At 45.8% G+C, this 24,902-nt stretch overlaps 1 protein-coding gene across 2 annotated transcripts in view; it reads left to right on the forward strand.

Annotated features, from left to right (window-relative positions):
* Positions 1 to 24,902, forward strand: part of cdh17 (cadherin 17, LI cadherin (liver-intestine)) — a 162,707-nt gene that overhangs the window by 51,773 nt on the left and 86,032 nt on the right. For both annotated transcript variants that reach the window (XM_085992656.1, XM_085992657.1), the window contains 2 exons: positions 7,724 to 7,882; positions 10,081 to 10,271. In XM_085992656.1, the coding sequence (XP_085848782.1) occupies positions 7,724 to 7,882; positions 10,081 to 10,271 (350 nt within the window). The remainder of the gene's footprint in view (positions 1 to 7,723; positions 7,883 to 10,080; positions 10,272 to 24,902) is intronic.

Consider the following 24,902-nt stretch of genomic DNA (forward strand, 5'->3'; position numbering starts at 1 on the left):
GCACCCTTATTTTTCCTCTGGGGTATACTTTTTGCCCCGTATACGTCCTCAAGACAATGGATGTCTCTCTCAAGGGTATGTGTGAGAATAGCCGCTCGTAGTCTCGTCGATTCATGACGGTTAGTGCTGATCCTGTATCCAATTCCATTTTGACTTGGGACCCTGCTATCGTGAGGGTGACCCAAATGGTTCGGAGATCCTCTTTTGCGATTCTGTTGTGAAGTTTGAGACAGCTTAGTCTCTTGTTCCCGGATTCACTATCGCTCATCTGGTCTTCGGAACTACTGTCCGCCATCTTTTGTACTTTCCTGTACGGTTCCTTAGTAGCCTTTTTGTTGTTGTTGGTCTTCTTCCCAGACCTGCAAACTCGTGCAATGTGTCCCATCTTTCCGCATTGCCTGCATATTTTGTCCTTGGACCAGCAGTCCTTCTGGTCATGGTTTGTTCTGCCGCAGCGATAACATTTTGCAAATCCCCGTGTCATTTCGTGGGTGCCGTATTCCTGTGGCTTTTGTTGTATTTCCGCAGCTCCCCTTGCTGCTGCTTCGTACGATACTGCCACGCTGAAAGCCTTATCTAGCGTCAGCTCTTTCTCTGAGAGTAACCTCTTCTTGGTTCCTTCACTCAGGAGTCCACAGACAAATTTGTCCCGTAAGGTATCTGCCAGTCCTGCTCCGAACTGGCAGTGCTTTGATAGCTTGCATAGTTCCGTAAGGTAATCAGCATTGCTCTCATTTTTATGCTGATTTCTCCTGTGGAATTTAAATCGTTCTGCTATCAGCAGCGGTGTAGGATTTAGGTGTTCCTGTAGGATAGCAACAATTTCGTTAAAACTCTTCGCCTTCGGTTTGGCTGGAGTAATCAGGTCCCGCAATAGGCCGTACGTTCTTGCGCCCATTAAATTTAGCAATACCGATGCCTCTTTCTCATCGGCTATTTCGTTTGCCTCGCAATATACCTCGACTCTTTCCACATATGTGGTCCAGTCTTCTATTGCATTATCGAAGGCAGTGATATCGCCAGTCTTTGGCATCTTGAAAATCTAAGATGGCGCCTCCCGCGCTTTGCCTTCGTCCCCGATGGATCAAAATGGCACCTCCCGCGCTTTTCCTTCTTCCCCGCCGAGTTAAGATGGCGCCTCCCGCACTTTCCCGCCGCTGCCGCTGCTGCCAACGCTGTTGTTGGCGATTATATTTATTTTACTATCATGTAATGGCGACGCCCTATGGTCTTCGCGCCTCCCCGATCGCTGCTGCCAACGCCGCGCTGTGTGCTATTTTTATTTTTCTATCGCGCTTCAATATTTGCTCCGTTAATTGAAGAACCGTTCCCGTCGTGGAGCGGACCCTCTGGGACACTTCCCTTCCTCTTCTTAGGTCCGAACGCTGCCCGGCTTCGAAGCACTGGCCGCGCCCTGTGTGCTCCACCCTCTCTCTCTCTCTTTGCTTCCCGACTCGCTGCCCGGCCCCGTTGCAGAGCCACCCGATCGAGCTCTAGCCCGCCGCAGCCCAGGAAGGATCAGTGCACTACCTGCCACCAGCCCGATTAGCTGGGAAACCACAGACTGGAGAACCAAGCCTGGCTCTCGACAGTCTCTCCTGCACTTTTCAATTCGATGATTTGGAGGGTGGTTGCCCACGGTCGACGCCCGTTTCTCGAGTTTCTTTGGATTATTGTTATTTTTATTTGTTTTCTTCTGGCTTCGACCTTCAATAACGTCGTCTGAGGTGCTGCCGAGTTGCAGGTAAGTTCGTTTCTTACTCGTCGCCAGTATTATGTCCGTGTATAATTGAGACACGGACTGCAGGAGTTGATTATAACAAGTCTTTACTGAATGGAGACAACCTGGAAACTGAAACTACAGAAGCCTGCTAGGGCCTTTTATACAGGGGTGGTCACTGCCGGTACTGCAGTCTGAGACCAGTTATTCCCTTAAAGGTACATACACAACATTGTTGGAGCTGCACCCATCCAGGCAAGTGGAGAGTATTCCATTACACTCCTTACTTGTGCCTTGTAGATGGTAGAAAGGCTTTGGGGAGTCAGGAGGTGAGACACTTGCTGCAGAATACCTAGCCTCTGACCTGCTCGTGTTGCCACTGTATTTATGTGGCTGGTCCAGTTAAGTTTCTGGTCAATGGTGACCCCGAGGATGCTCCTGGTGGGGAATTCGGCGATGGTAATGCCATTGAATGTCATGGGGTGGTGGTTAGACTCTCGCTTGTTGGAGATAATTATTTCCTGGCACTTCTGTGGCGCGAATGTTACCTGCCACTTATCAGCCCAAGCCTGAACGTCGTCCAGGACCTGTTGCATGCGGGCATGGACTGCTTCATTATCTGAGGAGTTGTGAATGGCACTGAACAATGTGCAGTCATCAGCGAACATCCCGATTTCTGACATTATGTTGGAGGGAAGGCCATTGATGAAGCAGCTGAAGATGGTTGGGCCTAGGACACTGCCAGGTTGCTGGCATCTGTGGTACTGTACCTCCGTACAAAGCAGAGCTTTCAAAGGTGGGGGGGTGTTCGATCCGTGATTCTGAGAGTATGATGTTTTCCAATAACTACAGGGATGCTGTAACTTAACAATCAACAGGTGTTTACTGGAGTAGGATAGTCTCAAGACTGGGGGTACAGAGGCATGCTCAAGGCTTATATACAGGTGTGGTCACTGCCGGTACTACAGTATACAGGAGCTGCAAAAGTAGTTCTCTCTTAAAGGTACATACACTACAATTCCTCCCCTTTTAGATTAGCAGTACCCATAATATTCAAATAACAATTAACACTTTAACATGCACATTAAACAGAAATAGTCCATTTATAGATTCAGTCTTTGGGGCGGCTTCCTGATCCTTTCTGGATAGCGCCTTTCCTGAGGTTCTTGTTCTTGGTGCGGAGGCGATTCTGGCCCCTTTTCGTCGGTTAGTTCATCAGTTTCCACTGCTACTGTTTCTGAGGTAGGTGCTACCGGTATGTCGGGTTCATCCCCAGGTACGCGAGACGTGGGGTTGACTCGTTCCTGTAACGCTAAGATCTGATCGATGTGGCGTCTCACAATGTTCTCCCCGACATCCACTATGTACATTAATGGCCCCTGCCTTGTGCATATCGTTCCGGGTTGCCATTTCTCTGTTCGGTAGTCACGGGCCAAGACTGGTTGTCCTACATTGAAGCTCCTTGTCGGCTTCTCATTGATGTGTTGGAATTGTTTATCCTCAACATTTCTTCGCACATTTGGTCTGAGCAAATCCAGACGAGATCTCAACCTTCGGTTAAAGAACATCATGGCCGGGGTCTGGTTGGTAACTGCATGTGTCGCATTTCTGTAGGCTAACAGGAAACTGTCCACCTTATGCTGTAGTGGAATTTCATCATCGCACATAGCCTTTATCGCCTTTTTAAAGGTTTGTACGAACCTCTCAGCCAATCCATTTGTGGCTGGATGATACGGGGCGGATGTGTAATGCCTTACCCCATTCCTTCTCATAAATTTCCAAAAATTTCGGACACAAACTGTGGTCCATTATCAGAGCAAATCTGCTCTGGCAAGCCGTTCCTGGCAAATATGGCCCGTAGGACTGCAATCGTTTTCTCTGTAGTGGTTGAGGACAGCCATTTTGAGTGAACATCCACTGCTATTAAGAACATTGAGTCCATGAATGGACCAGCAAAATCAATATGCACCCGTTGCCATGGAGAGGAGGGCCACTCCCATGGGTGTAGAGGGGCATGTGATGGTGCATTTTAGACCTTCTGGCATCCTGAGCAGCTCTTGGTTAGGCCCTCGATTTGTTGATCGATCCCCGGCCACCACACATAAGCCCTAGCAAGGCTTTTCATTTTCACCCCTCCCAGATGACCTTCATGAAGCTCATTTAGCACTCTCTCCCTTAACTTGGGTGGAATCACCACTCGGGATCCACACATCACTGTCCCCTGGCATACTGACAGCTGTTCTCTTCTGGATGAGAATGCTGGCAACAGTGAGTCGCCATGGGTTGGCCATCCCCTCACCGTCAAATCATATACCCGAGACAGTGTCGGATCATTGCGGGTCTCCTTCTCTATATCCGCGTTAGTTACTGGCAATCGTTCAATTATTGACGAATAAAATATCTCAATAGTGTCAACTGCTGGTGCTTCCTCCACAGTAGGCAGTGGCAGGCGTGATAGCCCATCAGCGTTTCCATGCTGTTTCATGCTTTTTATTCTATTTCATATTGGTTCGTCCCTAGAAAAAGGGCCCATCTTTGTAACCGTTGTGCAGTCATCACCGGAACGCCCTTCTTTGGATTAAAGATGGAGACAAGTGGTTGGTGGTTAGTCAGCAAGGTGAACTTCTGCCCGTGCAGAGAGTGGTTGAATTTTTTTACTCCCCATACTAGGCTGAGGGCCTCCCTGTCAATCTGGGCGTAGTTGCGCTCGGCTGAGGTTAGTGATCGAGATGCAAAGGCTACTGGCCTCTCCAACCCGTCTGGGAATTTGTGCGACAGCACCGCTCCAATACCATAGGGTGATGCATCACATGCCAAACGAATTGGTAGTGCTGGGTTGAAATGGGCCAACACCTCTTTTGATGTGATCAATTCTTTGCACTTCTGGAAAGCTCGTTTACGTTCGTCATTCCACTTCCATGGTACCCCCGTTTGCAGTAGGGTGTTCAGTGGGTGTAATACTGTAGACAAATTTGGTAACAACTTATGGTAGTAGTTCACCAGCCCGAGGAACAACCTCAGCTGTGACACATTTTCCAGTGCTGGAGCCTTGACTACTGCCTCAATCTTTTCAGGGGACTTATGTAACCCCTCTTCATCAATAACGTGGCCACAATACGAGATCTGCTTCTGGAAAAACTCGCACTTGTGGCGATTAGCTCGTAGCCCATATTCCTTTAATCTAGTGAGCACCTTCTCCAGGTTGGCGAGGTGATCACTGTCATTTTCGCCCGTGACCAGGATGTCGTCCAAATAACACTGGGTCCCTGGAATCCCTTGCAGGACTTGATCCATCGCCCTTTGCCAAATAGCCGGAGCTGATGCTACCGAATACCAGCCAGTTGTATTGGTCGAGACCTTTATGAGTGTTGATCGTGAGGTATTGTTTTGAGGCTTCTTCTACCTCCATTTGCAAGTACGCCTGGGCTAGATCAATTTTGGTGAAGCGTTTACCTCCAGATAGCGAGGCGAAAATATCCTCAATTCGCGGAAGCGGATATTGTACCGTGTGAAGGACTGGGTTCACTGTCACCTTAAAATCCCCACAGATGTGGACCTTCTTTGGTTCCCCAGGCGTATTACTCAACGACCTCTTCATTACAGGAACGATGGGTATAGCCCACTCGCTCCAGTCTACTTTGGACAGTACTCCTGAACGTTCCAACCCTTCCAGCTCTGCTTCGACAGCTGGTCTGATCGCATAAGGCACTGGTCTGGCCTTAAGAAACTTTGGGCTTGCATTTTCCTCTATTTTAATCGTTGCTGTTATGCCTTTTAGTGTTCCGAGTCCCTCCTGGAACACTTCTTTTGCGTCAGTTAGCATTTTTGACAGTCGTCCAGGTGTGACGTTGTCATCCTTTTTGGCCTCAAGCTTCAGTGCCTGTATGGAATGCCAATCTAATTGTATCTTCTGGATCCATTCACGTCCTAGTAGTGGTGGTCCTCCATCTGGCAATACATATAGGTCCATTTTAGGTATTTCCTGGCCTTTGTATATCACTTTCACCCTTATTTTTCCTTTGGGGTAGACTTTTTGCCCCGTGTACGTCTTCAAGACAATCTCTGTAGCTTTCAAGGGTATATGTGAAAATAGCCGCTTGTAGTCCCTTTGGTTTATGACTGTTAGGGCTGATCCTGTGTCCAATTCCATTTTCACTTGGACTCCGTCTATCTTGAGTGTGACCCAGATAGTCTGGTGATCCTCCATTTTGGTTACCTTATGTAGTTTCAGACAACCCAGCTCCTTGCTTCCGGAGTCTGTATCACGTTTCTGTTCGCCTGAACTACTGTCCATCACCTTATGTACCTTTTTGTACTTCTCCTGTGGAGATTTCTTGCTGTTGGTTTTCTTCCCAGACCTGCAGACTCTTGCTATGTGTCCTGCTTTTCCACACTGTCTGCACACTTGGTCCTTGAACCAACAATCCTTCTGGTCATGTGTTGTTCTGCCGCAGCGATAACACTTCCCTGTTCCATATGACATTTCATTGGTGCCATATTCTTGCGGTCTCCGTTGTATCTCTGCAGCGCCCCTTGCGGCTGCTTCGTGTGATACTGCCATGCTGAAAGCCTTGTCCAGCGTAAGATCCTTTTCTGATAGAAGCCGTTTCTGGGTTCCTTCACTTTGAAGCCCACACACAAACTTGTCCCTTAATGTATCTGCTAGTCCCACTCCAAACCGGCAGTGTTTCGATAGCTTGCGCAGTTCCGTTAAGTACTCAGCATTACTTTCGTCTTTATGCTGGTTCTTTTGTGGAACTTAAATCTTTCTGCTATCAGCAGCGGTGTGGGGTTTAAGTGGTCCTGTAGGATTTCTACTATGCTTTCGAAATTCTTATCCACAGGCTTCTCTGGGGTTATTAGGTTTTGCAGTAAGCCATAAGTTTTTGCACCCATGGAATTTAACAAAACCAGTGCTTTCCTAGCATCTGGCACTTCTTTCGCCCTGCAGTACACCTCAATACGTTCCACATATGTCGCCCAATCTTCGACTTCATTGTCGAACGTAGAGATACTGCCACTCTTCGGCATCCCTGGGTGTGATTTAACTGTCAAAAATGGCGTCTCCCGTGCTCCCCCTTCTTCTCCGCTGGCACAAAATGGCGTCTCCCATGCTTTCCTTTCTTCCCGCGCTCGCCCTTCTTCTCCGCTGCGGCTTCTAAAAATGGCGTCTCCCGCGCTCTTCCTTCTTCTCCGCGGCTCAATGGCATCTCCCGCGCTCTCCCTTCTTCTCCCCGCGGACACTGTTCAGCCCTTGAGCCCTGGCTGTGCTCTGCGCGTTTTCCTGTGCGCCTTTCCCGTTTCCGCCGCTCGGTCCTGAACCCGGCTGCTGCTTTACCCTCTCTCTCTCTGTTTTGTTTTTCCTCGACGCCGCTCGGTTTTCAACCACCGGCTGCGCCCTGTGCGCTTCACCCTCTCTCTTACCCCGTCGACGCTGCTCGGCTTTTTCTCTGCCGTCGGTCGGCTCCAGCCGCCGCTGTCTGGGAAGGGTCTGCGCTGTCCTGTTGCCAGTCTGTTGCTGATCGTCGTGGCTGGGCAACTAAGCCCGGCTCTCAACAGCCTCCCCTGCGATGTTCACTCTCTGCCGGACGACTGGGCGGTTGCTCGTGGTCGACGCCTGGGGTTCTGGCCTCGACTTTCTTCCACCGCCCTCCCGGAGTGAATCCTTGAAGGGAAATGCAGAGTTGCAGGTAGATTCGAATCGACACTCGTCGCCACTGTTAGATCCGTGATTCTGAGAGTATGATGTTTTCCAATAACTACACGGATGCTGTAAACAATCAACAGGTGTTTACTGGAGTAGGGTAGTCTCAAGACTGGGGGTACAGAGGCATGCTCAAGGCTTATATACAGGTGTGGTCACTGCCGGTACTACAGTATACAGGAGCTGCATAAGTAGTTCTCTCTTAAAGGTACATACACTACAGGGGGGAGTAAAATTTATATGTTTATAAAGTAAATTCATTGTCTCTTGGTAAATTCATTGTCTCTTGCTATTCACAGGCAAGCCTTTCATGTATGTAAATGCCACCGATTTGGATGACCCCAAAACTCCTAATGGTAAAATCGAGTACAGCATCTCACAGCAGATACCAAAAACGGATAACATAATGTTTTTCCAGATTGATAATGAAACTGGGGCAATCTCCACAACTGAAGATGGTATGTTGACCAAAAGATCTCTCTTCTACCAACATGGCAATTTAAACCACAGGACACTTTTCTACATCATCATTTTTGAGAATGCCATATTTACACTTAAATACAGGTGGTGATACCGTGATATCGGAATGTATCTGTCACTGTGCTATCACAGTTAAAATATAAATGTTATTAAAGCATCACTTTAGTTCAGATAAATTCATGTTAAAACACACATGTATGATATTGTATAAAGTACAATTAATGAATACTATGCTAAGTATTGCCTGAAGCACTGTAACTGGAAGTAAGACTAGTTAATCTCCTGTCAAGTTGCTCACAGGTAGTGGGAGTTTTAAGGGTAGAAATTCGTCTTATGAAGTAGCGCAAAATTTGGGGGTATCCCATCGAATGGCTGTTACACACCCCGCCTGATAGTAAAGTCAATGGAACTGAATATCAGGCGGGTGTATAACGAGCGGCCGGGACAATACCACCTATTTTGCGCTACTGCTCAAGATGAATTTCTAGACCATACTATTTACTGTGGCCCTGCCATAGTATAAATATGACAGCAGTTTGCCCATCACTGTGAAACAGCAAATTTACTGAAGAAATATATCACTGACTCAGGTTAAACAAATAGTAAACCTTACGACTACTGTGATACAGTAACCTGGATCTGTCCTACCCAAAACCTCTTCTGTCCAATTGTCTATATACATTAACAACCTCATAGATTTATAATATTTGCTTAAGATGCAAGTACTTTATTTACCTGCTCGCTCTTCCTTCCTTCCTACGCTAAACTTTCTTCCTATTTGTAGCACAGAATTTTTAACTTACTCTACTTTTTTAAAAATGTTTTTCCACCACTTACACTGAAGTTATTTTCTTCTTCGTATCCCTCCCACTCTTTTCACCTCCTTCCCTTCTCACCTCTCCTCAACCCCTCTCTACGCTCCTCCTCTTTACCCTCAACTCCTGCTTTTTCCCTCTCCCGCACTCCTCCTCTCCCTTTCCTCCTCCCGTCTTCAACTCCCCTTCCCCTCTCCTTTTCTCCTATCTCCCACTCCATCTTCTCTCCCATCTCCCCTCCTTTCCCCCTCTTCCCATTCCTTACTTTATACACCCCTTCCCTCTGCCTCCACCAATTCTCCCCTTGCCCCTCCCCTCACTGCTTTCCTTTTCTGGTATCCCTCCAGTCCCCTTTCACTCTTCTATCACCCTCCAGTCCCCTCTCCCTTCTTTCTGTAGTCTGCTCTCCTTCCCCTTCTCCTTCTCAATCTTTTTCACGACCTTTCTTTTTCTTCTTTCCTATTCCTGTCTCCCACTCCCTGCACCCCCCACCCCCGCCGGCTCCTGCTCCCTTCTATCCCACCTCTCCCTAGAACTTCCCAATCCCTTTCTACTTGCTTGTCATGTGATGTGACTTGTTCTGGTACATTCTGGGTACTGTAGTCCCAGAGCAGCAGGATGTTTTTCCACTGCTTGCAGCTCAGTTAATTGTAAATTTTCTGCCTAGTTGTCATAGTACACTATTTCAATTTCTCTCTCTCTCTCTCTCTCTCTCTCACACACACACAGACGCTCATACACACACTGGCACACACTGAATTTATCCACTGCAATTGGAAATCATCAGCACCACAACAATGTGAAGTTGCTAACTCAAGCCCCAGGCTTTAGGCAGCGGGGTAGGCCAAAACATGTTACAGGCATTTCTAACATTAAATAATTGATTTTATGGTTAAAATGTGTGATATATTTTCAGAATTGTGGATTATCTTTGTTACATCATACATTAACCTAAATGAAGAAGGAAAATAACAGACATAAATAGTGGAAGAACTTGAACAATTTGTTCCTTATTGGTACCTAGCAATTGAATCAAACTGCTTTAGATTGGTTCATGTAATCAATTGTATATTTGCTAACTGCACATTTAAGCCCATCATTAAATGGACATCTGCTGGGTACAGAATGTTACAGTATATAGATACTAAATTTGTGTCAGCAGATTTTAAAAGAGGATTGTCTTTATGAAAAAGTTTCCACCAAACATTTGTTTCCAAAATCACAATTAGAAACACATCATATCACTGTGATCAAAAGATGAATGTACATCTTACTCCAATGAAAGAAAGGTTTATTGTCAACCAGCTCTTCATGAAGGCGGCATGAAGAAAAATGTTTTACTAAAATTGTATTTTTTACAGGATATAATTCACTTGATCCGACAAAGGAAGATTCCTATCGGCTGATAATTGCCGCAAAGGATATGGCCGTCTTGCCTCTGGGCACGACCTCTGTCATAACAATTAATGTAAAAGAGAATCTGTGGAAGTCACCCGGGAAAATAGAAATTGCTGAGAATTCTACTGACCCTCATCCCAAGATAATCACAAAGGTAGGACCTTCAAGTACTGAGAACGACACAGTTTTTTGTATCCATCCCTAAGTCCAGCTGAAATGCACATCATGTGCAAATGGGTGGAAACCCAGCGTCATGTGTCTCCACCCCTTTATCCGGCCCATTATGCCCCATGAACTTGGGGTGGAAGCAAAATTAAAATTGGTCTTGAAATCAGTTACTAAAATAAAATTGGTCCAGATTTTGCTGAAAAAATAATGGCGTCTGAATGATGCACGCTGTTATTAATATGCAAATTGGCCAGCAACTTGAGGTGAGGAAGAGAAACCCTGTGAATTTTTCAAAATATTTGTTCATGGAATATGGGCGTCGCTGGCAAGGCCAGCATTTCTTGCCCATCCCTAGTTGCCCTTGAGAAGGTGGTGGTGAGCCGCCTTCTTGAACCGCTGCAGGCCGTGTGGTGAAGGCCTTGCCAGTGATGCCCACATCCCAGGAACGAATATAAAAAAAATTGCGAATCGTCACAAGTTGCTTCGCGAAAACTGCATAATGCACTTAACCACCCCATGATTATCATGAAGTTGCTGCATTTACGCCACGGAAAGTTATCTAGTCATTAACAGCATAAGTACCCTTTTAATAACATAACTGTTAATGACTGCCAATCAACCTCTCTTGCTCAGAAGTGAACAATTATAAGTGTCTCATTCCTTCAGGTTGTAAATTGTTGGAGATTTAAAAATGTAAATTTTTTAATTTTTCAATTTTTTTCTTACTTTTCCTTTCTATCTCTTTTCTCTCTCTCCAAATTCAATCTTTCTTTCCCTCTCTTTATTTCTCTTTTTGTACCTGATTTGACATTGAATTCACCCACTCTGATTCATCCTCCTTCTCGGTCCTTCCTCTGTTTATTCCTCAATCCTTTAACCTCATTGGTTAAGGAGTTTGTCTCTCATTGTTCACAAGGACGCAGATGACCTATAGTTCTCTCTGCGCCATTATCAGCTCGCACTTCCAGCAACTATGTGGGCAAAATTTGTTAAAACCTAAACACATACAAACAAGTCTAACTAACAGTTTCAGCAAAATCTGGGTGGTCACTTTTGATTGATAGGCCCTGAAATTCCACAGGGGTTAACATAGAAACATAGAAGATAGGAGCAGAAGTAGGCCATTCAGCCCCTCGAGCCTGCTCCGCCATTCAATGAGATCATGGCTGATCATCCAAACTCAGTACCCTGTTCCTGCCTTCTCTCCAAATCCCTTGATCCCTTTAGCCTTAAGAAATATATCTAACTCCTTGAATATATTTAATGAATTGACCTCTACTGCCTTCTGTGGTAGAGAATTCCACAGGTTCACCACTCTCTGGGTGAAGAAATTCCTCCTCATCTCTGTCCTAAATGGCTTACCCCTTATCCTTAGACTGTGACCCCTGGTTCTGGACTCCCTGACCATTGGGAACATCCTTCCTGCATCTAGTCTGTCTAGTCCTGTTAGAATTTTATAAGTTTCAATGAGATCCCCTCTCATTCTTCTAAACTCCAGCGAGTATAAGCCCAATCGACCCAATCTCTCCTCATGCGTCATTCCTGCCATTCCAGGTATCAGCCTGGTGAATCTTCACTGCACTCCTTCCATGGCAAGAACATCCTTCCTCAGATAAGGCGACCAAAACTGCACACAATACTCAAGATGTGGTCTCACCAAGGCCCTGTAAAACTGCAGCAAGACATCCTTGTTCCTATACTCAAACCCTCTCGCTATGAAGGCCAACATACCATTTGCCTTCTTAACCGCCTGCTGCACCTGCATGCTTACCTTCAGCGACTGGTGCACAAGGACGCCCAGGTCTCGTTGCACTTCCCCTTCTCCCAATCTATTGCCATTCAGATAATAATCTGCCTTCTGTTTTTGACACCAAAGTGGATAACCTCGCATTTATCCACATTATATTGCATCTGCCATGCTTCTGCCCAATCACCCAACCTGTCCAAATCATACAAGAGTTTCTCGACATCCTCCTCACAGCACACACGCCCACCCAGCTTTGTGTCGTCTGCAAACTTGGAGATATTACATCTAGTTCCCACGTCTAGATCATTAATATATATTGTGAATAGCTGGGGTCCAAGGGCCGATCCATGCGGTACCCCACTAGTCACTGCCTGCCACTCGGAAAAAGACCCGTTTATTCCAACTCTTTGCTTTCTGTCTGCCAACCAGTTCTCTATCCAAGTCAATACCTTGCCCCCAATCCCATGTGCCTTAACTTTACATGCTAATCTCTTAGGCGGGACTTTATAGAAAGCCTTTTGAAAGTCCAAATACACCACATCCACTGGTTCTCCCTTATCTATTTTACCAGTTACATCCTCAAAAAATTCCAGTAGATTAGTCAAGCACGATTTACCTTTTGTATATCCATGTTGACTTTGTCTGATCCGGTCACTGTTTTCCAAGTGCTCTGCTATTACATCTTTTATAATGGACTCTAGCATTTTCCCCACTACCAATGTCAGGCTTACCGGCCTGTAATTCCCTGTTTTCTCTCTACCACCTTTTTTGAATAGTGGGGTAACATTAGCAACCCTCCAATCCATGAGTACTGTTCCAGAGTCTATAGGATTTTGGAAGATGACCAGCAATGCATCTACTATTTCGAGAGCCACTTCCTTAAGTACCCTAAGATGTAGATTATCAGGCCCTGGGGATTTATCGGCCTTCAATCCCATCAATTTCCTTAACACCATTTCCCTACAAATACTGATTTCTTTCAGTTCCTTCCTTTAATTAGACCCTATGTTCCCCAACATCTCTGGGAGGTTATTTCTGTACTCCTTTGTGAAGACAGAACCAAAGTATGTATTTAATTGGTCAGCCATTTCTTTGTTCCCCATTATAAATTCCCCATATTCTGACTGCAAGGGACTTATGCTTGACTTCACCAATCTTTTTCTCTTCATATACCTATAAAAGCTTTTACAGTCAGTTTTTATGTTCCCTGAAAGCTTACCCTCATACTCTATTTTCCCCCTCTTAATTAATCCCTTTGTCCTCCTTTGTTGAATCCTAAACTGCTCCCAATCCTCAGGTTTACTGCTTTCTCTGGCCAATTCATATGTCCTCTCCTTGGATCTTATGCTATCCCTAATTTCCCTTGTTAGCCATGGTTGAGTCACCTTTTTTGTTTTATTTTTATGCCAAACTGGGATGAACAAATTCTGTAGTTCATCCATGCGATCTTTGAATGTTTGCCATTGCCTATCCACCGTCAACCCTTTGAGTGACATTCCCCAATCAATCCTACCCAACTCTCGCCTCATACCATCGTAGTTTCCTTTATTTAAATTCAGAATCTTGTTAGCCATGGTTGAGTCACCTTTTTTGTTTTATTTTTATGCCAAACTGGGATGAACAAATTCCATAGTTCATCCATGCGATCTTTGAATGTTTGCCATTGCCTATCCAACCGTAGTTTCCTTTATTTAAATTCAGGACCCTTGTCTCTGAGTCAACTACTTCGCTCTCCATCTCTTAATGAAGAATTCTACCATATTATGATAGGGTTCTCCTGGTCTCCCACCATAATTCCAGTCACTTACACCCTTTCCCTGTGGCTTCTGCCAGAGTTACAATAGGAGATCAGAGAACTCCTGCAGAATTTCAGTGCCATTGGGCTGGATTTTGCGGGGGGTGGGGGGTGGTCACTGGGCGCTGTTGTGTCTCCTTGTGTTCTTATACTATATATATTACAGACACTTTTAGTTCATTTTAGTTCGTGCTTTTACTAAGCTGTATTCTTGCTTTTGTTACAGTGCTGCCGCATGGTGCGGAGTGATACAAGATGTCCGACGCTGCACTGTGCACTGCCCGTGCACTGTGTGCCACATAGCAGTTTAACTACACCATACCAAAGTAGTTCCATTTAACGATGTGATACTATAGCAATGTAACATCCCTCTTTCTCAAAAAAACTAAAACATGAAATTTAACAATTTAAATGAACAAATATTATATCTAAACTATTATTATCAACTACAAAGAATCGTGAGTTTTTTTTAAATTTGCGATATCGCTCAGGTGGTTGGATGTTGTCCCTCCATCTTGTGGATTTGGTGGTGACCATTCCTCTCTGCGGTGTTTTGGTGTGTTCCGCTCTCGTTGTTGTTGTTGCTGTCGCCTTTGGAGTTGGAGTGTGCATGCTCGTGGTTGTTTGATTTGTAGCGCTTGTTTCTGGTGTTGTACTGCTTGTGGTAGCTGGTGTTGTCAATGTTGCTGATGTTGTCTGCTGCTTATCCAGTTCAGGTGAAGGTCTGATGTGGAGTCTGTTCCATCTGTATTGGTTACCAGGTTCAGTCTCTATGAAGTAGGATCTTGGAGTATCAGCTTTTCCAATGACCTTGGCTGGATTCCAGGTTTTCAACACCGGGTCTTGCACATGCACTGATTGTCCATTCAGCAATTCTGGTAGCGCCTTTGCATGTTTATCGTAATGTTTGCTTCCTACGATTTGTGCTTCTGCCAGCTTTTGTCTGAAGTCCTCCTGGTCCTGGGGAGGGTGTATTTTTGCTGGTAGTGTAGTCTTAAACTTCCTCCCATTCAGCAATTCCACAGGTGATTTCATGTCTGCTTTCAGTGGTGTTGATCTGAGTGACAGGAGGGCAAGGTCTTGGTCTTCCCCCATCTCACTACTTTTGATGAGAGTTCTCTTGACAGTCTGGATCTGTCTTTCGATGAACCCGTGTCCCCTTGGGAAATGTGGGGATGAGGTTACTATTTTGAACCCATACTTTTCTGCCAGAGCTCTGAATTCACTCGATGTGAACTGGGTTCCATTGTCACAGATTATCTTTTCTGGGATTCCTTGTTCAGCAAACAAGCTCTTTGCAATCCTGGTGGTAGTTGTGGCTCTCAAGTCTTTCATCCTTCTCACAAAAGGAAACTTGGAATAGTAATCTGCCACTATGAGATACCATTCTTGATTGCACATGAAGAGATCTGCCCCAACAGTGGGCCATGGTCTTGACGGCATTTCACTAGGTATCATCTCCTCTTTCTGTTGTGCATTTCTGTATTTCTGGCATATACCACATGCAGAGACCATCTGTTCGATATTTTTGCACATGCTTATCCAGTATACAGCTGACCTGGCTCTCAGCTTGCATTTCTCCATTCCCATGTGGCCTTCATGTATGAGATGGAGAAGTTGTGTCTGCATCGTCTTTGGCACGATGATCCTCGATCCAGCAAGGAGAATACCGTCTTCTACTGCAATATCATCTTTAATCGTCCAGTATTGATGAATTGTCGCCTGTACCTGCTGGATTCTCTCCGGCCACCCCTGTATTACTTGTTGTGTGAGTAGTTGCAATTCCTCATCTTTGCTAGTCTCATCTCTGATTTGACTGAGCTTTGTGGGGGTAACATTCACGAGGTGGTGGATTTTTACTGTTAGGCCCTCCACCTCATGTTTCTCATATGGTGACAATCGAGACAACGCATCTGCTAGCACCATTTCCTTTCCTGGCTTATATTTAAGCGTGAAGTCATAGCTTTGGATCCTTAGAAGTAGTCTTTGCAGTCTTGCAGGCGCTTTGCACAGATTCTTCTTATAGATCTGTTCTAGTGGACGATGGTCACTCTCTATTGTAAATCGCCTGCCATATAGATATGTATGGAATTTCTCGCATCCGTACACTACTGCTAATAGTTCTCTTTCTATGTTGCCGTATCTCGTCTCGGCTGACGTCAAGGCCTTTGATGCGAAAGCTATCGGCTTTCCTTCCTGCACCAGAGCTGCTCCTAGTCCTCTGGTAGAAGCGTCTACTTGCAGAGTGACTGGTTTTCTTCTGTCATAATATGACAGACTTGTTTCCTTGCACAATAGTTCTTGAAGTTGTTTGAAATTCCTTTCGTGTGATTCAGACCATTGGTATTTGGCGTCTTCTTTCAATAGCTCTCTGAGATTTGTTGTATGTTCCGACATGTGTGGGACGAAAGAACTCATGTATTGGACCAAGCCAAGGTAACTCCTCAGTTCTTTCTTATCTTTGGGTGGTTTCATTTCAGCAATCGCCGCAATCTTCTCTGGACTTGGCTTGACTCCATCTGGTGTATAAATCATACCGAAGAATTGGCATTCCTTGACTTTAACTATGCACTTATCTGCATTAAACTTGATGCCAGCCTTCCTGGTACGCTCCATGGCCTCATGTATGTGCATGTCATGGTCTCTTTCATCTGCTCCATAGACCTGAATATCATCAGCTATTCCTATAGCTCCTTCACAGCCTCTGTATGTCTCGTCTACTTTCTGTTGAAAGATATCTTGACTGACCTTTAACCCGAATGGTAGCCTCAGGAATTTGTAATGCCCAAATGGTGTGTTGAATGTTGTCAGTGTTGTTGATTCCTCATCCAACTTCACGTTCCAATATCCATTTCTGGCATCTAGTTTTGAGAAAACCTTGGCTCCTGCCAGTGATGGCGTAATCTCCTCTAGCGTTGGGGTGGGATAGTGGTCCCTCTTTATCGCCTGGTTTAGATCTTTGGGGTCCAAACATACTCTGAGACGCCCGTTTGGCTTTTCTCGTACCACAATTGAGTTTACCCAGTCTGTGGGTTCAGTGACCTTTACGATCACTCCCTTTTCTTCCATCTCCTTTAGCTCTCTTTCAAGCTTTGTCTTCAGCTCGATGGGTACTTTTTGTGGAGCATGGATAACGGGCTTTACCTCTGGGTCGATGGTGATGTGGTTTTGGAAATCTCCGAAACATCCCACTGTATCATCGAAACATTCCGGATACATGTCTATCAAGTCTTTTTTACTCTTGATTTGTGGGCGGTTCTCCAGTGGGGTGTTGCTGTCTATCTTCAGTGACGTTTCCGTCAGCTCGTGATGCACTGAGATCAATCTCAATTTCTCGCAGCTGTTTAATCCCAGGATCGCTGGCCCCTCAGTGTCGGTGACATAGAACATGCAGTTGATGTTCTTTCTTTTATGTGTCCCTTTGATAAAGGTTATTCCGAGTTGTTTAATCTCACTCCCCCCGTATGCTGTCAGCTTGACATTACTTGCCTTTAAACAATCGCTTTTCGGGTAGCCATCTTCTCTCAGGTTTTCGGGAAAGATCTGCTGGTACAGTCTCAATGGGAGAATGTTGCTCTGAGCCCCTGTGTCCAGCTTCAACTTTAAGTTGATGGTTGTGGGCCGACCTTTGACCTTTTTTTTGATTTGGATGATGGTGTGCAATTCTCTCCTCGGAGTATTTTCCGCTCTGGACATCTCGTGAAGCTGTATCTTTATGGTTTCGATGTTTAGTGCATTGTCGTGATCATCATCATCATCCTGCTCATTCATGGCATGGATATTGTATTTCTTTCTCTGGTTCTGCTGTCCGCCTTTGTTTTTGATGTATGTTCCTCCTTTCTTCGTTCTACACCTCTTTTCCCAATGGTTTAGTTTGCCACATGCATTGCAGCTTGTTCCATATGCTGGACATTTCCTCTTGTCTGTGTAATCGTGCGGTCTTCCACAATTTCTGCACATGTTTCCCCTGTTGTCATGTGCATGTCTTTCTGTGTTGTACTTTTCTCTCACTGCATCCACTCTGTTGTCCGTCTCAGAAGCCGTCCGCATGTCAGCCGTTTGAGAAATCAACGTTTTCATTTGCTGCTTCATGGCTTCATGAGCTCTCGCAGTATCTATAGTCTCTGTTATTCCGAGCTTTTCTTTTCTTATCAGGGCTTTTTGTACCTCTACATGCGCTGACCCCCATATTAGCTGGTCCACATGCCTTTCCTCCATTTCCTTAAATTTACACTTGCTGGCTTCATTTCTCAGCCTTGTCAGGAAATTGTCAGCTGTTTCACCGGGTTCCTGTCTTAGACTCTGGAATTTGTATCTGTGCATACGGTGATTGGATTTAGGCTCTAGATGGTTGCTGAGTTTATCAAAAATTGTCGCTGGGTTTTCCTTTTCCTCTTCAGTCAAACTCCAGCTATTATACAAATCTAGGCCTTTTTCTCCTGTCCACAACAGAATGTAACTAACCTTTTCCTCATTGGTAGTACCCTTCAGGAAGCTTTTGAATGTAAGCTCACATTTCTGTTTGAACTTGCGGAATGCCTCTACTATATCGTCGGCTTCCCAGTTCATGAGGGGTTGCATTTGCACAGTCAGTGCAGCGGCAGCCGTCATTTTAGTTTCCCGTATGATTCACTTTCAATCATCGCAGACACCGGCACTCACAATCAGCTCATAAAATCACTTTTCGTCTTATTCGTAGTTCGTATTGCAGAATTTGTACTCACTTATACCGCTGCCACCATGTTGTGTCTCCTTGTGTTCTTATACTATATATATTACAGACACTTTTAGTTCATTTTAGTTAGTGCTTTTACTAAGCTGTATTCTTGCTTTTGTTACAGTGCTGCCGCATGGTGCAGAGTGATACAAGATGTCCAACGCTGCACTGTGCACTGCCCGTGCACAGTGTGCCACATAGCAATATAACTACACCATACCAAAGTAGTTCCATACCAAAGTAGTTCCATTTAACGATGTGATGCTATAACAATGTAACAGGCGCGATCGGTGACGGGTCGGGTGGGAAAGTGAGTTTTTCCCCAGCGACCCCGCTGTGAACCTGCGCATTTCGAGTGAATGTTTTTGATAGAGTAGACACAGAGAGAGTGTTTCCAATTGTGGGGAGGAGAAAAACTAGAGGCCATTAATATAAGACAGTCACCAAGAAATCAAATAGGGAATTCAGAAGAAATGTCTTAACCCAGAAAGTGGTGAGAATGTGGAATTCGCTACCACAGGGAGTGGTTGAAGCGATAATATAGATGCATTTAAGGGGAAGCTAGATAAGCATATGTGGGAGAAGGGAATAGAGGATTATGCTGATAGAATTAAATGAGGAAGGATGGGAAGAGGCTCAAGTGGATCATAAACACTTGCATGGATTGGTTGGGTCGAATGGCTTGTTTCTGTGCTGTATATTCTATGTAATCCTATGTATGTAAATGTTCAGTGGAAAAGTCAGTTTTGTTTACCAGACAGAGACTTCAGCTGATAAGCATTCGGCCATAAGCTTTCTTTGTCTTAACAGCTATCCTCCTAGGGATGCACAAGTCATGTGATGACTCATCCAGTTGAATGATTAGATTGACAGTGCAGTCAAAATTAAAGCCTTGATAATGGGTATGGGAGACTTTCTTGTTTAAAACTGAAATTCATCAAGTGAATAATGGGATGAGGAATTATTTGAAACATGCGGATTCTCACCTGGCTAGTGTGAAAGAAAGGTATAAAAAGAGGAGTGTTAGAATAGATACTTCAGAATTTGAAAAGGCTTGGCCAGCTGATGCCCTCGAGCTCGAGATCTGTAACGTATGAATTCTCTGGTAATTCATAGTATCGTAATCTTAAGTATATGAGTAATTATTATTAAAAATAATATTGTATGCTTAATTCTAATGAAAGCCAATAAATGCCCTTAACCCTTATTATCTTGTGGAATAACATAAATTTATAAGTAAAAACATCTATTCCCTAAAACATGAGATGACTTCATTGTCGTTAGATCAGAATTCTAGAATTCCCTACCTAACACCACTGTGGGAGCACCATCACTCAAGGACTGCAGTGGTTCAAGGCGAGGGCACCACCACCTTCTCAGGGCCACTAGGGATTTGCAATAAATGTGGTCTTTTCAGTGTTACCTACACCCCAAGAACATAGCCAGATGTGGCTAATTGCAATCCTGATTAGTAAATAAAAAATGTGTAATAGACATTGTCATTGGGCATGTAAACTCAATACTCATGTTTGCACGGTGTATGCCTGTGTACTTTAACCTTTTCTGCATTTGTTGGTAAAATTGTAAAACAAATAGCAGAGTGTGCAAGTGTTTTTGGTCATTGTGAGTACTTTACTTCCTTGGTTACTGAATAGTGGTAGGTACTTGTTAAGTAAATATACACAGGTGAAGTACATTTACCTGTATTGCGTTTAAGGCGTCTTCTACTAAAGTTAGTGCATGTGGCTACAATGGTGTCGCTGCTATGGCTAGTCAGTGATTTCTATTGGGCAACCTACACTATTGTAGCCCTTCCCCGTACCTAAGTTAAGTAAGAAAAATATTTATATCACCTTCTGAGAATTTTTCTGCTTGTTCCTGAGAGCCATGTTTACACCTTCATGCAAGCTGGTTCTACTTTAAGAGCAGTCCAACTTTAAATGCAGCTGTGCCCTCAGAAGAACTTTCTCCTATTCCTCCACATATTTCTTGGGCCTCCCACGCACAGGGCACCGATTGTTGGCAGGGCTTGTGCCTTTGTCCCACCTAGCAAAATTCTAATGAGCTGAACCTGCGATCTCAGCCTGGGTCAGTGTCAACAACAACAACAACTTGTCATAGAGTCATAACGGCACAGAAGGAGGCCATTCAGCCCATCGAGTCCGGGCCGGCTCTCTGTAGAGCAATCCAGTCAGTCCCATTCTCCCGCACTATCCCCGTAGCCCTGCAAGTTTATTTCCCTCAAGTGCCTATCCAGTCTCCCCTTGAAAACATTGAGGGGGAAAAATTGGGTCACGCCCCCTTTGGGGTGCTAACTTCGCCGGGGCGCTACTTTTAGCGCCCTGAAAAAATTAGCACCCTCGCAGCCATAATTCACCAGTAGCGCCCCAAGAGGGAGGCTCTACTGGAAGCACCCCACCTCCCTCTTGGGGCACTACGAGTGAATATCGTGGCACTACGGGAACGGCGGCATGTCGCGCCGCGGTACTGCAGGCCTTCCTCCCCTTATTAAAGGGGAGGGGCCTAGAGCAGCGCGACCGGGGCCCAGCTGGGCCACCAGGGATCGGAGTGCCGGCAAAAGAGCCCGGCACTCAAGAGAAGTGCCGGGCTCATGCAGCGCAGCCGGCACCCCGCGGGGAGGCTGCAGAGGAGGCCGGGGACGGCAAAGGGAGCAGGTGCTGGCAGGCGGCCAGCAACAAAAATGGCCGCCCGGCACCTCCCCTTTAATTATCGCTGCCCCGGCTACAGGTAGGCCCCCCTGACCCCGTCAGACATAGCATCCGGCGGTAAGTCAGGGGGCGCTACTGAAGACCGCAGCCAGGGCACGAGCAGGGTGCTGCGCACGGCGATGACGTCATCGCCGGCAGCGCAGTGCCATGGGGCACTAATGGTTACTGCCGCCGCTAATCTCCCGCTGAATTTCGCGGGAGGTGCTGGCGGTGCTGCGCCCAGGCGCTAACGGGAGGCGCAAAGCAACCGAATTTTTAGGCCTAAGTGTCTCCGCTTCCACCACTTCCGTCGGCAGCGAGTTCCAGGTCCAAACCACTCGCTGCGTAAAAAAGTTCTTCCTCACATCCCCCCTGTATCTCTTGCCCAAAACCTTAAATCTGTGTCCCCTAGTCCTTGTACCATCAACTAGTGGGAACAGCCTTTCCCAGATAATAGCTTCTGTCTTCCCAAACTGGAGGAAATTGTGGTTCATCCAGGTCTGGATGTCTGACAAGTAGTCGAACAACACAGTGGCGGTGGAAGGGTCAAGAGAGGTGGTGCAGAGGTAGAGCAGGAGAGCTGGGGGACATCAGCGTACATGTGGAATCTGACCCGGATGATGACACCGAGGGGAAACATGTAGATGAGGAATAGCTGGGAGCCAAAGATAGATCTTTGGGGGATTACAGAGGTAACGGCATGGTGGCAGGAACAGAAGCCACTGCAGTAGATTATTTGGCTACTACTGGATTGCTAAGAGTGGATCCAATCGCGGGCAATTCAACTCAGCTGGACAATGGAGGAGAGGCGTTGGAAAAGGATGTTGTGGTTGACCGTGTCAGAGGCTGGAGAGAGATCGAGAAGGATGAGGAGGGATAGTGCTGCACGGCCACAGTCACAATGGATTTAATTTGTTACTATGATTAGGGCTGTTTCAGTGCTGTGGCAAGGGCAGAAAACTGATTGGAAATATTTAAAGAATTGCGGGAAAGAGGGCCACAGATTTGGGAGGTCTTTGGAGAGGAAAGGGAGGTTGGTGATGAGCAGTAGTTTGCAAGGACAGAGGAGTGAAGGGTGTTTTTTTTGAGGAGGGGGTGATTTGAAAGAATGCAGGGGCAGGCTGCATTCCTTGGGTGTCTGACATGAAGTTTTGGTGAGGGGAGGGCGGGAAAGCAAGAGCTGCATGCTTACACCATGTGCACCTTGTAAATCAGAAGAGATTGTGGGATGAGGAGGAAAAGTGGGATTTGAGAAGGAGGACAACATATGAGGATACCAGCATCTTGTATTCTTTCAGCCCTGCTGCTGGCCACAGGCTCAGCCATGCCCCTGCCAAGGATGGCCAGCACCATCTCCTCCAAGGGGGTGAGGTGAAGCTAGGAATGTGAGGTGTGCCTTGTGTTTGGTACAGATTGTTGGTAAGTGAATGATGGGGGGAGTTGGGGTAGTGCAATGAGCAGTGTGTGAGGCTAGTGGTGCAGTTGGTAGGAGACGGCTTTTGAAGATGCATTCACTGACCCTGACCACTGATCTGAGGTCATGAAGTTTTTTTGGGCACTGGAGCCAGGTGGTGGGGGGTGGGGGTGACACTACTGGCAGCGACGGCCTCGGTGATCTGGCCCAACATCTTTCTTTCTGGAGGGCCTCCTGGCCCCCGTGGGTAGAGGACCTCTCTTGCAGTGTTGAGCCCTGCACAAAGCTCGAGTGCTGTGTGCGAGACCCTGGGTGTCACTTGCCCGGCTTGTTGAACAATTTGTGTTAGTGCTGAAGCACTTTCACCATTTTTTTACGTGCAGAAGGCAGTTCAGCTTTAAGAGCTGAAGACTGCTCATTCAGAATTATTTTCAAAATTTTTTTTAAAGGTAGTCAAGCTCTAAGGGCTAAAGACTACCTATTTTGAAATTATTTTAATTTTTTTTCATTTTAGAAGGCAGTTCCCCTTTAAGGGCTCGATACTGCTTTCTAAATGACAGGCTAGCTTTAAGACAGTGCTGCCTCAGTCCAGGGATGCTACATTGGGCCTCCTGCTGAGACTACCACCTGAAATACCACGTTACACAGTAGGTTTTGTGCTCTGATCATTTAAATCAGCGGGTAGCACCAAAATGTGAGCTGCCTGTGCTCTTTTTGTGGGCGGACATTAATTTTGGCCCGTGCTGGCACTGCCCGTTTTCGGGCTTAATCGAATTTCTAAATGTATATCTCAAACGTGGTAATCTCAGGATTACTTCTTGTGCCACGCACTGTGCAGGTTAGGCTAGGACAGATTAGATCCATTATGTGTGACTTTAGAGATGGTGCATGTTATGTCCGTGTATCTTAATGTTGTGTCCTTCTATAATCAGACAACAGACTGCAGGGAACGATTCAACAGGTGTTTACTGAATGAGGGTTACTCAAGAACTAACTGTACAGATCACTACTCAGGGTTTATATACAGGTGTGGTCACTGCCGGTACTACAGTATACAAGAGCTGTAAAAAGTAGTTCTCCCCTTAAAGGTACATACATTACAATTCCTCCCCTTTTAGATTAACAGTACCATAACACTCATTTAACAATTAAATATCAAACTAATTACAATTAACACTTTTAACATGCAACATTAGCTGAAAATAGTATATTTATAAATTCAGTCTTTGGGGAGGCTTCCTGATCCTTTCTGGATAGCGCCTTTCCCGAGTGTCTTGCTCTTGGTGCGGAGGCAATTCTGGCCCCCTGTCGTCGGTTGGTTCATCCGCTTCCGATGCTACTGTTTCTGGGGTAGATGCTACCAGTACGTCGGGTTCATCACCAGGTACGTATGGGCAAGGCATGGGGTTGACTTGTTCCTGTGACTCTAGGATCTGGTCAGCATGGCGTCTCACGATGCTCTCCCCAACGTCCACTGTGTACATTAGTGGGCCCTGCCATGTGCATATCGTTCCTGGCTGACATTTTTCTGTTCGGTAGTCGCGGGCCAAGACTGGTTGCCCTACATTGAAGCTCCTTGTTGGCTTCTCATGGATGTGCTGGAATTGCTTACTCTCAACATCTCTTCGTACGTTTGGTCTGAGCAAATCCAGGCGAGATCTTAACCTTCGGTTAAAGAACATCATGGCTGGGGCCTGGTTGGTGACTGCATGTGTCGCATTCCGGTAGGCGAACAGGAAATTGTCCACCTTGTGCTGCAGCAGAATGTTGTCATTGTACATAGCCTTTATTGCCTTCTTAAAGGTTTGTACGAACCTCTCAGCCAATCCATTTGTGGCTGGATGATACGGGGTGGATGTGTAATGCCTTACCCCATTCCTTTTCATAAATCTTCGAAACTCTTTGGACACAAACTGTGGTCCGTTATCAGAGCAAATCTGCCCTGGCAAGCCGTTCCTAGCAAAAATGGTCCGTAGGACTGCAATAGTTTTCTCCGTGGTGGTGGAGGACATTTTGATCACCTCAGGCCATTTCGAGTGCGCATCCACGGCTATTAAAAACATTGAGTCCATGAATGGACCAGCAAAATCAATATGCACCCGTTGCCATGGAGATGAGGGCCACTCCCATGGGTGTAGAGGGGCATGTGGTGGTGCATTTTGGACCTTCTGGCATCCTGAGCAGCTCTTTGTCACGTCCTCGATTTGCTGATCGATCCCCGGCCACAACACATAAG

The sequence above is a fragment of the Somniosus microcephalus genome, chromosome 7 (assembly GCF_052327205.1).
Source record: "Somniosus microcephalus isolate GS21.2 chromosome 7, FLI_Smic_1.0, whole genome shotgun sequence".
Classification (NCBI taxonomy): domain Eukaryota; kingdom Metazoa; phylum Chordata; class Chondrichthyes; order Squaliformes; family Somniosidae; genus Somniosus; species Somniosus microcephalus.